This window comes from Glandiceps talaboti, chromosome 2 (assembly GCF_964340395.1).
Source record: "Glandiceps talaboti chromosome 2, keGlaTala1.1, whole genome shotgun sequence".
Classification (NCBI taxonomy): domain Eukaryota; kingdom Metazoa; phylum Hemichordata; class Enteropneusta; family Spengelidae; genus Glandiceps; species Glandiceps talaboti.
In genome coordinates, this window is record NC_135550.1 from 10,144,032 (window position 1) to 10,161,029 (window position 16,998).

The window sequence follows — 16,998 nt, forward strand, 5'->3', positions numbered from 1 at the left end:
AATAATTTCCGGCGAATGTAAACTTACCATATAATTAATAATTTACTATGTGCTAAAACGTCAGTTCTCAAGATGAATATGTCTATTTTAATTTGACCAAGAACACCACGTGTCGAAAAGTGCTAACTTTACATCGTGTAATTTTAAAATTCCATATTCGACAACTCATTATTTTATCATTACTTTCATTCATTATCTCGTGGATGAAAATTTCTGTAACACATAGACAAGGCACTTATTTTTCTCATTTTTTTGTTATTTCTGGGTGTGTCCGTGTACTGTGTTTGACCTTGTCTTTTGGGAGATAAACTGTCAAAAATTTATAAAATACTCCCACACCTCCTCCTCCCCCATTGCACTCTAATTATTGTATGTGTCATTTGCTGCCTGTCGTAACAATACATCAAGAACATATCTAAGTAGATTTGTCCTTTGCAATATTTTAGCAAAGCCCTATCACAACCTCTAACGTTTGCCAAATATGCCTCTGGATGAAACCGTATGTTTCCTTGTACTGTCACCAACTTAACTGGGAATGTTACATCAATGGTTAATGAAATCAGTCTGGATATGGTTGATCTATCACTCTGCCTTGTGTTGCTTAGTTTTGAGTCCAATTGTAATTACTTTGAATGTAACTGTTTCACGTTTGCTATACATGTATTTTAAAAAAGAATTCTGGTGGTACATGACAATCTACAGTTCACTATTCATTCGTTGAAACCAGGTCTAGAAATGCATGCGCAGCTGACCAGCGAGATTGACTGCCTGAAGCTATTAAATACAGATATCGCTGATAGTGGATATTGCCTAATAATAGTGCACTCGTTGCTGAAATGAGTGATATAACAAAATGACGGAGAGTATAGTCAACCTTAGGGGTTTGATTTAATCAACTGCGATCCTGAACAAAATATCATGCTGTGCTAAATTTAGACACTGAGGATCCAACTACGTTATAACAAAACGATAAAGCAGTCACCCTGTCGACGATACATTTTTTTTAAAAATAGAAAAATGACCGAACCATCTCTTGGAAGGCAATTTGCAGCACTCTATTACGTGAATTAATACGTCCGTGTATGTGTCGCTGACGACAGCATTTAATATCAGCAGGCACAATACAGTAACTCATAAAACAGTAATTGTGGGGGCTTTATTTATAGCATTGTTTTTTGATAACTTATGACACAGATGTGGCTGTCTCTTCGGTTACGAGTACACCACATGGACATTTTTTGGAAACGTTCCACTCATATCAGGCATTGTGATTGTGTATATCTCTGTCTCTGTCTCTGTCTCTCATTTGCCCACCTACACAACTCATGTCAGCAGATCAAATTTCTCTCGAGGGGAATAAACCACATTACATGTTTTGACACTACATTATCTCGTCTTCCTTCGGTGTAATTGGATTTCCATGTGAAACGCTTGTAGATTTGTAAAAAAGGTATATTAGCAAACAGGTTGTAATGGTATTAAAGCGTACAATATCCTATCATATTATAACATCAAATCATTTAAAGCGGACAATAACAAGGGCTCACCGTAACTATGTTCTCTTTCCAGTGACCTGAGGTGACACTTCTCATCAAACGTATTGGACGGAACACGCGTGAAGCACGGGAACTATCCGATCTAGATTTCAGAATCCGACGAAGATATCCGTTCCTTGTCGAATTCCTCTTGATAGGGCCCAACATATTCAAAGTTTCGACTCTCCAAAGACCACAAGCTCTGTTGTATTTTCAAAATGTGTTATCTTAACATACTAGATAGGTCACAAAGTTGACATGGTGCCGCATCATTATTTACATATGAAGGATAGATTCGTGTTGTTTGTTTTTCACAATCCGCGTTGCCATTTCCTTTCAGAGCTTAAATGATATCCTTCCACAAGCTGTCGTTGAAAAAGCACTATAATGCTTTTGAAAGAATCAAATATACCATCTCTACAAGTGGCAGTCACGCGAAAACTCCCCGGAGCTTTACCTTAGCTTCATCAAAATGCGACGACGAAGTTAATGAACACACTGTATATGTACATCTAACACTGTCACTCCATTACGTTATCCAGTTCCACAGAATGCCCCGGTCACTTAAAATGTCTCGCCTCCAACCATCGGAATAAACAATTAAAGCTCTCACAACTAAAAGGTTGTTCCACTTTTTGTCTTAACGACAATCCTCGCTATCAAACACCTAGGCAATTAAGATAATTAAATTCGTCGCTACAATCGAAAGCGAGGTGATGCTATCACTGCGAGTGTCAGAGGTCATATCAGTTGAACCAACCTGCGCTAGTGATGACGAATCGTTGTTCCTGAGATAGGGGGTCCTGACTTCCACTTCATAAGTATAACTCAAGCAACATGTCGAATACAGCGGCAATTAAAAAATGACAAACATCGAATATTTCCTATGCCTACCTTTTCAGACTGCTGAGTAATGTTCAAAGCAATGGAGGGGTCCCACAACGCGCACAAATACACCAAATTTTGAATAGATTGGTTATATGGCTGCTATTCACTATTCTAAATAGCTGAATGCCAACAAGTAGCAATTTATCTCTGTGACTGTTACTATCCGTACCTATAATTACATGTTCTCGGAATAATACTGTCGAACGAAATTGACCAAGCTTTCCATGTCGAATTCAGAACAAACACAGCAGAGCAGCCAATGATTGATGACACTGACGGAGACATGCTTAATACCCTACACTCAATGCTGGACATAAAACACATGTTTTAAAAACCATTTACGTCTATAGCATCTTACGTATGTATCGTATCACAAACAAATTATTAACCGTTTATAAAATGTCCTGAAAATCTGAAATCAAGCAGTTATAACATTAACTTTAATCGCTTTGAGTGCGCTTGCTGGATAATTAATTATGAGACAGATGGCTATGCAACTAGGCAAACATTATACCCTTAAACATGACGGGCAAATATTATATTCTTAACATGACGGCCAACCTTTACTATTCACTGGGACAACGCGTAAGTGTGATAACTGTATTGAGAAGGACTCTACTCTGTCATAGAAATATCGAGGAAAAGTCCACATCGTTTATCATCATTCAGTGAGAGAGGGAAAAGTTCACCAAATAGTTTATCATTACCTTTGACAGATACGTGTTTTTCATAAAAGCAGTGTCATTTCTTTTCATCAGTTTGGCCTAATATCAAAAGGCGAGCTAATCCAAAGTTATGGTTTTCACGTGTTATTGGTTCGTGTTATTGCAACGTAGTGAGTGTCCGTCTACATGTGAGTGTGTTAGATATATAACCATTTCTTGAAATATTTAGCGCCGCTTGAATTATTTAGGTTCCTTTTTATCAGTTTTATTTTGTAAACACGCGTACGTTGCAAAACATATCGTATATGTGGTGTGGTTTCTCCATTCCGCAATGTATTTCAACGACAACGTTGTATAGTAATAATGCATGGCAAAGTGCGTCGTTTGATCAGTATGTCCAAGTACTTAATATGACCACATTGTACTAATCAGAAATATATGCAAATGTATGAAAGTCAATAAAGCAATTTACAATACATTAAGTTTTATCTATGAGAACTAGCACCTTTCTTATTCATTTTGGTCGATTGTTATATATTACGATCACGCTCGATTGATAAGGTCACACTGGTGTGACTGTAACAGGTGTTTAGCTCACCACATGCCGATCACAAAAAACATTAATCGTAACATAACCATACGTTGTTCAGCATATCTGCAACAGGTTTTATGAATTTATCAATGTTGAAACGGTTTCCGAAGAGAAGAGAAGAGAAGAGAAGAGAAGAGAAGAGAAGAGAAGAGAAGAGAAGAGAAGAGAAGAGAAGAGAAGAGAAGAGAAGAGAAGAGAAGAGAAGAGAAGAGAAGAGAAGAGAAGAGAAGGGAAGGGAAGGGAAGGGAAGGGAAGGGAAGGGAAGGGGAGAGGAGAAGAGGGGAGGGGAGGGGAGGGGAGAGAGGAGCGGAAGGAAAGGAGGGAGGGGAGGAAAGGGATGGGAAGGGAGAAGTGATCTGGAAGAAAGAAGCGAAGTGAACATACAAGACTAGTACAGAATAGAATAGAATAGAATAGAATAGAATAGAATAGAATAGAATAGAATAGAATAAGAACAGAACAGATAAGAATAGAATAGAATAAAATAGAATAGAATAGAATAGAACAGAATAGAATAGAATAGAATAGAATAGAATAGAATAAATGGTTGATTGATTGGTTGGTGTCAGTTACCTAGCAGAAACATTGGTTGGTTGGTTGGTTGGTTGGTTGTTGTTGTTGTTGTTGTTGTTGTTGTTGTTGTTGTTGTTGCTGTTTAATTGATTACTTGGTTTACAATTATTTATACTTCGTTACTAGTACTACTGTTAGTAAGTTGGATAGACTGTAATCTAGTAACTAGTTACTTCATTGTATTTCAAGATTTCAAGCTCTCCTGGCTAAATTACCAGTGATTACAAAAAAATACGGTTTTTTAATGAGGCATTAAACTTTGATGTACATATTTGAGCCTTGCTAATCCCCTACACTGACACGTCGACACATCTGACAATGATAAACTATGCCTTAATATTAACCAATTAATAAATATAACGTTGCCCTCTCTTACATCAGAAACATTGATGTTTGCTTTGATACATTTGACAGGTGATGTGGGTGAACATATCAAATTGACTGGATACAGCAAACCAAATTAATGACTCATTACTTTGCTAATTAAGCGCTACAATGCATGTTGGGGTTTGTGTGCGTGTTCGTCAATTGACAATTGACAATCAAAACATGGTTTACATGTGTCGAATACGAGGTCGTAAATAACAAGGCTTATATATATTAACAAATGCGACATCCCTAACTTCTTGGCTGTGTATAAGATTAATTTTCAGGTTCACATGTCACTAGGGAGGTGGGCCATGTCACGGAACAATTTGTTTTCTCGGTTGATCCAAAGTTATCAATTTTATAAGCATCTGAGAGATTAAGTGCAATATTGGTCGAAAGTCAATTAGTTTTATATCCCTATTTTGAGACTCTTGTATAATAAAAGAAAACGATTTCAGGGTGAAAGACACCATCGAGTCAGCAAAAGAAGCAACTTATTTCAATTGTACAAGCTAGGTGTAGAGAGCACTTTGTCGCCATTGATGGATTCGGTTGTTTCATATTGAAGTCAGTTTTATGATTTTCCAGCTATTTATTGAATCATATCAAGAGACCGATGTAGCTCTCATTGTGCATTCATGAATAACGTTGTTTTTTTAGAAAGACATTATGGCGTAATGTTGATAAAATAATGTAATTCTAAGCTTTTTTCTGCATATTTAATCAAATCCATCGCACTGTGTCGATTTATATATTTGCTTCTCAGTAAATATTGGTGCGAATTATGCATTTCCATTTTTGTCCTCTGACTTTCGTCGAACATATGACCCCCCCATCCAGTCACAGACTGTGTTGCGTTCATGAATGACGTTTCTCATTAAACAGCCTGATTATTTGAATAAGGTCACGAGGCCTTCAACAAAACTGACTGATTGAATCATTCATTGGCTATCACATAACGTTGCGTCAAGGTACCTATTAAGTTTTAAAAGACGAGAGAAATGTGAAAGACGAACGATTCCTTGTGATCCACGTAACCCTGTGTGATTCATGACTGCTAACAATCGTACGACGCTCAATCACAAAGCAATGACCTACGAAGCTGAATGCACCCAATATCCATTATGCATGAAATGATTGATAGCACGTAATATGTATAGTAAGTATTTTCATCAAACCGTCTCATATGGTCTTTTGATATTTTGATAGTCAAATAATGGCGGATGAAAGGACCCTTAACAAACTAAAAAAACCTATTCAGATACAGTTCGATACTATACGCCAGACAGTTAATGGAGTTTAGATTCACATTGAATATGTCATTTATTTATGTTGGTGCTCTCATTCAAATTTGCCTTGTTCCGTTTTGCTTGATCAAATGCATGCATTTAACGGTTTTGGTATATCCCCCCCCCCCTTAAGCATTCAAAATAAATCGAAACAGTTTACTTGTTTGTTTATCATCGTCTAAATATATTCTACCAAGCAATATCCGGGATAAAGTAGACTTGCACCGATAGCCGATTCACAATATGTTCCAGTGGTGATACATGTTTATATGAGTTTGTAGAGAATGTAATGGGATGTGATTTTTTAAGCTTAAATGAATCTGGTATTTTGTAGAGTCTAATTATTTCAAAGTTACAAAAGTTCGAAGCAAAATAGACTTAAATTTCGCCCTGGTCTGATGTTGTTCTGGAAAGAGGAAGCAAATTAATAATATTGTTATGAGTGTAATATAAATAGAACTAAACAGTTAATATTTAATGCATACAAATAACACAGTTAAATGATAAAATTAGATTTGACGTCTTTGTCACAGCAAAATAAGCTAATTTGACATGATGTCAGAAATGTCAAAGATTAATTAGTAATGCTGGATATTAAGCCCTTGATACTAAGAGTCGACTAAGGAGGGTTTCCGTCATAAAGTAATAAATCCCTAATTTCCAAAAACACGTTTAAATTATGACAAGCATTTTTTGCAGTTTTCTCATGTGCTATACATAGCAGTCAAGTCATAAATTGATTCATTCTTCTAGCTGCTAACCGCAAAGGAACCACCAATAACACTCACTGTGGGATTGTGGGCCGTTCGAGTCGATTCATATTCCCTCCTTTGATATTACATATTAAATGGCTTATCAACGTTTCATCGACCCCCAAGATACCTTCGACATTTTGCATTCACAGCAGCCATCCATTACTAGTACGTGCTCCTATCGAAGTATCGTATCCACGAAGAGATTGGCGTCGGCTAGCCAGCTAGCTACACACCGATGACGTAATTCTCCGAAGAATCGTGAATAAGCCAGTGAGTAACTAAATCTTCGTTGAAAATGCTCGAAAGTGCGTTCAACTTTACACATACACATATATTTATATATTATTTAGTTTGAAGTACAGGATAGAAATAGAGCAAATGTTGACATGGATAACGCGATAATGCTGCTCAACAAGGCGATGAGTGAGTGTGAAAGATAGTCAAGATAAAGCGGGGAAAATAGAATTTCACAACACATTTAGTATATGTGATCAGTCATATTTGATAAAGTCTCAAAAGATAGACAGGAATACACATCGGTACATCCCTTAAGAAACGCCGACACACCCCTTAAGATACGCTCCGTTTAACAGTCATCGTGATCAAGCAGCGAAATACATAGAAGTAGTACTATTGCATAAATGCCAACTCTCCTTGCAGGCTCCAGCCTATATAAATGTGTGTAAAGGACTACATAGGAATTGTCAAAGTAGCCGTCAATGTAAAATATTGCACAGAATCGCAGTAATTGAAACACACAAATGACAAATACCCCCGAGTCAAGAATGGAATTCACATCATTTCAGACGAAAATATTGAACACAAAACACCTGGTTGCCACCATGCCGTCGCATTTCCAAATGAAACCTTCTGTGCCAGCAGGATTATCGTACATTATAGCCAGATTCAGTTCAAAGTTGCCGACCGAAACAGTACTTAGTGCGTGTGTGTCACAAATGTATTTTTATCTTGGTTCAGATATTGGTAAATAGACAACACTTCAGACATACAGACTCATTACAAATGAAAGCGAAATACAAATAATTGTGATACACTGGTTAGCGCTGATGAAGTCATGATATAAAGTCTGGTGTAAATACAGATAAAGTTTGAAATGATAATACCAGATTTAAATGTAAGCTGGTAATATTGTATGACAATTACTTGTATTTCATTTTCATTTTGTAATGAGTCGGTTTATCTGAAGTGATGTTCATATCTGCCAATATTGTATGAACAAGATAAAAAGAAATACATTTGTGTTTCGGCGAGGTTAGATGAAACTGTAACGTCGGTTCTTGAGTGGAAGACGTGTCTTCTCCAACTAAAATCGAGGGTTTCTATGGAGTAGGGTTAGTTAACACTGATGCCACCACATTAATTGCAAGATGTGTCCTCTCTAACGCTTCAACTGTTGTACATGTGTCTGCTTGGCATATATCATTTTCATAAATGAATACGGTAATTTGAGAAGGCACATACACATGTACAGATGTAAAAAAAAAAAAAACTATACCAAACCACAGTGTATCTTTGAAATGTGAACCAGCGTTTTTACTGTTGTAATTAGAACGATGAGGTTACATCCACCATTATAACACCAACAAAACTAATGACCTTTATGTGAACTTTACATCATCTTACAAGTTGGCTAACCTCTAGCCTTGTCATATAATCACGGTTCAGGTTTCGTTTAATAGGGTTAACCATAAAAAGTACGCCCTCAAACAAACATTGCACGTAAATATCCAACGTATAGAGCAAGAAGACAAAGAAGACGTCTTGAGATGTATAATCGCTGACAAGAGTAACGACAGGTGGAATAGTCAGTCACCGTAGAGGACGGGCCGTCATTTCAAGGTTAAGGGGCTATGATCTAAGTTGTTAATTATTTCGTTTGTTTTCCTGTTTTGTTTTTATTGTTGTTTTTGTTTTGTTTTAGTTCTTGTAAATGAGTCCTAAACATGGGGACATCGCTGATGAATAACCGTTATGACGTCACAATGACGATTCCTGAGGTTCAATACACCCACTGTGTATTGAACCTCAGGCAATCGACAGTTGCGTCGGTTCTCTGACATTGAACTTGGAAACGAAGACTGTGACTTAGGTGAGTTTACTTTGTACGCTTTTGCTCTATCCCGGGTACTCGTGCATATCATACACTTGATACCAGAGGTTACTTCAGCGGGAAAAGTGACAGATAAATTGCCAGGTTGCTAAACTAAAATGCATCTGTTGAAACATTTCCTAGTCGAAAATCATACAATATAAATTGTACAAATATCAATTAATTTATCAATTAATCAGCTTTCAATCATTATACATTCACGCATTCGTTCATTCTTCCATTACTTTATCAATTAAGACAGAAAAAGAAGGGATACTAAAGTTATTATAACGAGAGTGCTTGCGCCCTCATGGATAAAGAATAAATTTCAAAGACGCGTCTTGAACCTATTAGATATGTGACGTCGTATCGGCATGTTATGTTATGTTATGTTATGTTATGTTATGTTATGTTTAATATGTTATGTCATGTTATGTTACATGAGAAGATATTTTTTAAAGCTAGAGTCGACTTATAAACATCGAACGCCAACAAAGACTAACTCATTTCACGTAAACTCTTAGCCTATATGTCATATTGGCAAGAGCCTCATTTTGGTTTGCAATCAAATGAATGCACTAAAGGGAAAGACGAAGCTGGCTTTATCTTATAGCTGTACTTCTTTATCCTTAGGATACCCAGAAAAGTCGTCCAAAAATATCATTTTCACCAACTCTACTTGTAAATCTCTCAGAAATAGAGTTATAAGGATTGGTCAATCTGGTTTAGATGAAGAGGCCGCCGGCTGTACACTGGGGCGAAGCATGCTGGGAAACAAAATTAGGAACTCTTAATCTTAACTCATACCCAAACACTGCTAAGGCTATTGTTGAAAGAGATTAGTAGCTTCTCACTTTGTTTGTTTCCCAGAATGCCTCGCCCGAGTCACGAGTGTACAGAAGGCCTACCATTTTTTTTTCAATTTTTCGTAACTCTATTTTAGAGAGGCTGCGAAATGTAGAAATGTTGGAATTTAAATTTACTGACTTTTCTGGGTGCATATGGAAATGCAGCTCAGAAATGAAATTAGCATCGCCTCGTCGGCAAATTTGAGCCAAGGTCTGATATAGAGAAGCGATATACAAATAGTTTTGTCGGACTCATACATGTATACGATGGGCGCCTGTACATGGACATACATATGCGCGAGGTCAGGTAGTTTGTTCGTCGTTATATTTTTTTATTAGCTATAGCGCACATGGCATAAGATGGGTATCCCAATACGGGTTACAACATGCTTGAAATAATCACATTTTAGTCATTTAGATCTACATTTGAATAACTCACGTTTTCAAATTGCATTTGAATCATCCCCGTTTTCAAATCGCATATGAATCATTCACGTTTTCAAATATCATTTGAATTATTCACGTTATCAAATTGCATTTGAATCATTCACGTTACTTTTCAAACGCATTTGAATCATTCACGTTATCAAATATCATTTGAATCATTTTTGTCAAATCGCATTTGAATCCGTTTCATGTTCACGCTTTCAAATCGTATTTGAATCATTCGCGGCTTCAACTCGCACTTTGAACCATTCACGTTTTGATTGCATTTGAATCATTATGGTTTAAAGAGCGTTTCAATCATTTGTTTTCAAATCGATGGTCAATCATTCAGTTTTAATGTCCAACAGTGTTCACCCTTCTCACAATCTCAGTCTCCTTGTTCTAATACAATAAGTTGTATTTTTTTAAACATTCTCACAAATTCAAAATAATCCAGCCGTGTGATGGGTGATCAGTAGTGTCCGCGTAGCCGGAAGAGCGAGATAGAGCAAAAATGGAACTGCTATCGGCTTATATGGCGCTCTACGAACTATGAATATGATTATGTCTTACATCCAAACATCCTCACTTTCTCCCAGTGTTCACCGGTTTGTGCTTTTTATGGCTGGCACTCACTGTGTGGTGGATTTCCTAAAGAAAACGTTTCGACTGTTTGTGCTAGTTAGACTAAAATACTCGTCGCTGTGTACACTCTTTTAAGGTCACTCGTTGTATACCTCATGTTGCAAGAGTGCCAACAGCGACGAGTCTTTCACTCCATGTGCAACCAATGTCTATGGGGTTGTTCCATGGATGCCAAACACAAACCTAACCTCTTCTTTATATAGGCCAATCTTTTATATTGAATCTCAGTTTGACTTTCAACCCAAGCTAATCAAATTTGTTATTTTTTAAATTGCCAAAACTGGGCAAGGGACGTCCACAACGCATGTGAAAGTTCCTTTGAGTTTCTTTGCGCATTGTCCACGCGACAGGTGAAGCGCCATCAACGCCAATACTTTACACTCTAATACATTGCGAAGCGATACTTGCGCTCGGTTAACGTTGATGTTATATTAGGAGTGTCACCAATAGCAGTTTCATTGAGTTCCAAAGCTCCCTGCTGCGTCTACACAATCAGCACTATTTTACATAAAGTTTTCCAGTTTCAACATTCGTGAACATTACATATATACCACCGACGCGTTGTAAGTGTAACACAGACGACCACAACTAATCTACACAATGCCACTCGTGCAAATAATATATACACCAATATTGTAGTGAAACACTCGATTTTTGCTATTATTTCTACTTCTGATGTAGACTGTAAGATTCGTCGTTGAGATTAACAAGAGCGCCAGCAACGACAAATCTTTCACTCTGCTTTCGTTTAATAAGCACTACTACCAATACCGATATACAGAAGGCGCGCAGTCGTGCAAGTTGTAAAAAAAATTATTTCCATTTTTAAGAAACAAAAATAAAACAAATAAAACAGAATTTACCGTTAACTATTTCTATACTACTGCAACTACTTCTACTTCATTTTTTTACTACTACATGTACTATGCAAATTTTTTTTTCGAAGCATTGCTGTTTTTCAGTCATCTTGGTTTTTTGGGGGGTTTTTTTGGTGTTTCTTTTATTCGTCATGCTGGCAGGCATATCGTTCATAAGTGAACCAATGTCAATTTTCCCCTAAGAAAAAAAGCAGACATTTATTACAGTACGAACCTTCCTCCATCTCTTCGGCGCGTACCTCATCTTGTCCGTTAATACTTGAATTTCCGTGGGAATCTTGTGAAGTAGGCCCATAAAGCTGATACGTGCTGAGTAAGAAGACAGCAGAGTTACCTGGCACAGTGCTAAACCGATCCCCCAATGACCCGGAAGTGTTTTCCTATTGGTGAACTGTAGCTCCAACAGAGAATGCCATGGTATCTGCTAGATAATTTTGACACAGGGTTTCTCTGAAATAAAGAAAGCAGACATGTACGTAGTCAGTCGTTTTTAAGTTGAAATGTACAGTTAGTTTAATCACTATTGGCCCATTCGTGTAGAGTCTATGGTTTCATACCGAACTTTACAATTATAATCTCTAGCACATTTAAAGGGATACAAGCTGAATTTATAAGATTTGGGGTATAAATGTGGTCCACATTCAAAACATGCTCGCAGTATTCTATTTACTGATTGAATTGGAGTATATTTAGCCACCACTCGCAATTGATTGAGTTCAAACGTGAATATAACATACGTTCGATCCAATGACGTAATTTATGATACGTATAAAAAATGTCGAGAAAATATCTACTATGCAATCAAGTGTTCTAACAATGCCAGGAGTCTATTACAATGTCATATAATGCATGTATTGATATTAACATTGTACTACTAGTAAAATAATCTATGTTTTATGTAAGTATTTTCGCCTGACTAAAAGAAGTTTATAATCTCAGCTTGTACCCCTTTAAACTCACGAATTAGAATAGTCCCATAATTCATAAACACATAAATCAAATCTTACTGTTCTTCATTATCATACACTTTCAACAACTTAACGGTATAATAGTGTTTCACAGATTTTAAAGAAATCCACGAAGAAACTGGGCACTTGATTCGTGATATTTCCAATTTGAATCTAAAACTTAATATGCAATGTTGATAGTCTGTACATATCTAGGACGATATGACACAGAGCTCCGTCGAGAGAAGTGGCATTCGTCTGAAAGTTTGAAGTTGATATCTAAAACACTGCTTTTTGTTAGAATAAAATCATGTCAGATCCACACTGCATTACGACGGCGAAGGAAAAAATGAAAATTAACAGGAGGCCTTTAATAAATATATTTATCATTTTTCGCACACGTGGGTCGCAATAATGTTATTATACATGTACAGTTCACGATGATGACAAACTAAAATTGGTGTTGTTCATTCAGGAGTTAGTTTTGTAAAGTCTAGCGAGTATTGTCCTTCAGTTCTCAACGCACTATAAAAACCCGCGATAAAAAGCACAGGTTTCGTCTAACTTTGGCGCCACGTGGTTTTATATTCCTGTCGGTAATCGTCGATCGTCTAAAAAAAAACCACGAAATTCTGACATGCGCAGATACAAGATCGAGTAGAAATGATTCCTACCCCGACGACTGAACAGCAGCTCGATCATATGATGTTCTAGATGATTTAAAAAGCGAACGAAGCCTAGGGGGATTTTGGAGTGGCACAAAATTTCGACTGTAGTTTATTAAAAGCAAATGAATCTCCCCAATTAAACTGATTACTGAGAAAGTTTGCACCTGTCGAGTGCAATATGGATGCTCCACTCCGATACAGTTCGAACATCTCTGGAATATAATTGTCATGCCTGGATAATACAAGGGGATCAGTGCTTTCCTCAGATGGAATTATGGCGTGTAGAGAAGTAATAATGACAAAATGTGTTGATTGTACGTAATGCCGCTAGCTATCATCCATATACTGCAGCTGTTTGCATACGTAAACGTAGGAGGACATAGCCAGCTTTGATATAAGACACTCGGCATAAACCCTTCTCGGGTATCAAATCACGCCCGCTAACGACATATCTATAGAATTAATCAATAATCAATCATGTGAATGTTTCACACAATTTGTTTTAATAACTAAAAGTAAAACTAACATCGATATTTGCAATCTCTTCGCTAGAGGGCGTGCTTTGAAAAGGTATGCCCAGGCCATATATAGGAGACGTGCTCACTTTTCCGATCAGTCCAACTCACTATGGAATACACCCACACACAGATGCTTAACATTTTCGGAATATGAAAAAGAGGCTGCCAAACTTCAAATATCCATATACAGCCCGTTTCACGTTAGCGTTCTCTGGCTCTGTTTGATACAACCTCAGGCTGGCAGAAAAATATAAGAAACTGCACATTCTACACTTTAAGATAGCGAGATCGCAATTTCTAATTACTATATTTTGTCTGAATGAAAAATAACAACATTTAAACGTATTGCAACTATACGCAGACGCAAGGACGTCAATGATTTGATGTCTACATGGTGGTGACATATTACTTTATTTTAATTTAGACAAAATGTAGTCAGAAACTGTATTCATTCAATCTTGCTATCTTAAAGTGTAGCATATGCATCTTATTTGGTTTATGAGTGGGTTATGAAACAGAGCCCGTGCACACTAACATGAAATGGGCTGTACGACCCAATTGAAGTTGGATCTCGGTCGTACCGACATTGTTTTTCGAGGGAAAGGTTTTATTATGTGATTAGAAGACACAAACTAGCATGGGCACGTGACGTCACTACGAGGTAGAGTAATTTTCAACTACTTAATACACACCAAAGAAAACTATGGCGTGAATTAAAGAAATAATTTGAAGGAACTGATGCAGAGACATGGATAAATTCTGTCTTGATTATTGAGATCGAATTGGGCTTTGAGCAGACGGTCGAAAATAGGTAAAAATTAGATACATTTAACGTCTTGTTTTATTTATGCTTTGACTAACGTTACCATGGGAAAAAAAGTACTGTTTGATGAACATTGCCATATCATTACTAAGTGATTAGATAGATGACATTTGATTATCTTATCTAGGACAAGAATTCTGTCTTAATTTACGGAGAAGTATTACTCTTCGTTTGAGCTGTCTAAGGCTATTCAAAGACGATCTTCAAGACCTATAACGTCTGTTACAATTGTAGATGTCAGTAGCCATTACAGTGACTGCTGTCTTGTCATTTACTTGGTAAATTTGACATACACTGTCGGTGTGCATTAGACGCAAAAGTTATTACGACCTTGTAAATTTCTCCAAGAGAATTTGTCTCAGTACATATATTTATCGGGCGTTCCCTTTCGTATTTAGGAAGTGAATTCGAAATAGCGTATAATTCACCTACAAAGTGTGGTTATTCGTACAGAAACATTACCACAAGCCCATTTTTTTTTCACTTCGCCGGTTTCAATTCCTAGCGGCTGCATCGCCGTAAGGTCGCTATTTCACACTGATTCGTTTCCAAAGCAACGTAGATGGATATGAGTTGAGTGTGTATAATTGAGATGCCGCCTAATGCAGTGGTCGGTCACGTAAAGCACACTTCGATGCAATACTTTGTGTCGAAACGAAGACCTGTGGGTTATTCACACACACAGCATGATCAGGTATGCAAAAAATGCAGTGTCGACACACCTTTAGGTGATAACGACAACAAAAACGGATGATGTCGTCACATTGTGACTACACAAAATCGGTGATGTCACTATATATATAAAGTGGAAACACGATCTATAAAAATGTCTTTATTGTACATGTTTGTACCAAGAAATTGGACCCTTGATCGAGTTTCTATACCTGTGAAATGTACAACCTCAACGATGTTGATTTCTGTACTTTGACAGCTGACCTAATTATTATTGGTTCATCCAATCTCAAAGTGTCAGCCGTTTAACTAAATATGTCAGTTTCATTTAGAACACTGAAGTTGATGAATACATCTACTATCATAAACTTATTATCAACCCGCCAATAACTATCACGTGATAACAAGGCATTCCATAACATCATTGTCGTAAAACCGCACACCTCTTTACGACACTGTGTCCTGGTTGTGAGAATGCATGGGCATCATGCCATGTCCACAAACTAAGCTGGGGAGAATACTAAGGCTTACCCCTAACTGCGTAAAACGTGGAGTGAGTGAGCAAACGAAGCGGCAACATGACAGGGTTCATATCTATACGGACACGCGACGGTAAATCTTCAAGAACCCTTGCATGTATCTTTGAAGGAAAATGACGCATGTCTACAAGTTTGACGAAGTATTAACATTTGAAGGGTCTGCGAAAGTCGAATTATCATTCGCATAATTATAGAGAGAGAGAGAGATAAATAGTTCGAGTCAGTTTACTTTCATCACAATATTGTGGGTATGAATGACGACTTGAATGAACGCTAACTCATCACATACATACATACATACATACATACATACATACATACATACATACATACATACATACATGCATACATACATACATACATACATACATACATACATACATACATACACACACACACACAGCCAGACAGACAGACAGACAGACAGACAGACATACATACATACATACATACATACATACATACATACATACATACATACATGTACATACATACATACATATATACATACATACATGCATGCATGCATGCATGCATGTATGCAGACAGACAGACAGACAGACAGACAGACAGACAGACAGACTGTATTGATTTGATAGAATTGTGCAATGATAACCGTAAACTCATCTGTTAGATGACGACGATGAGTTCAAAGGGCTAAATTAATTACATTTCAACATACAGCTGTTAAAGTTTGTGTAGATTATCTGAGGAAGTCTGGCGTGACACTCAGTAACCTTTCGATTACGATTAGAATCCCGGCAGAAGAAACCATACTTGATATGAAGTCGAGTCTACAACTTACAAGTCTTGTAGCTTTAATATTTTCCAAAGCCAAGTCTGTAGAATTGTTTATATTCAGCCACATAAAGTTAACATTATTACAGTAACTATAATATCTATTCTCATTACACAGAGTATGACAAGAACTGGACGCAACCTCTTTAATACATACAGGTTATGCTAGGGTAGATTTGCCAATCGTTCAGCCGCTCTTTGATGTATGCCGATATTCATTATTAGCTGGATAGTGTAGAAACTAGGATTTGTCTTTTAGACGATTATCTTTTATCTCTGAGTGACCTTGTATTCTATATGCAAAAGTAACATTTCACACTATGAATATTAATTAATTAATTAAGCACGCACACATACGGACAGGCGGGCTGAAGGACGGGTGGAGGGACATACAGGCAAAGAGGCAGGCAGAGAGACAGACAGACACCTACACATACATACATACATACATACATACATG

General features: G+C 37.1%; 1 protein-coding gene across 2 annotated transcripts in view; it reads right to left on the bottom strand.

The window, feature by feature from the left end:
- Positions 1 to 16,998, bottom strand: part of LOC144450967 (bestrophin-3-like) — an 85,244-nt gene that overhangs the window by 29,187 nt on the left and 39,059 nt on the right. For both annotated transcript variants that reach the window (XM_078141737.1, XM_078141729.1), the window contains exon 2: positions 11,788 to 12,023. In XM_078141737.1, coding sequence (XP_077997863.1) covers positions 11,788 to 11,868 — 81 coding nt within the window. In that variant the 5' untranslated portion in view covers positions 11,869 to 12,023. The remainder of the gene's footprint in view (positions 1 to 11,787; positions 12,024 to 16,998) is intronic.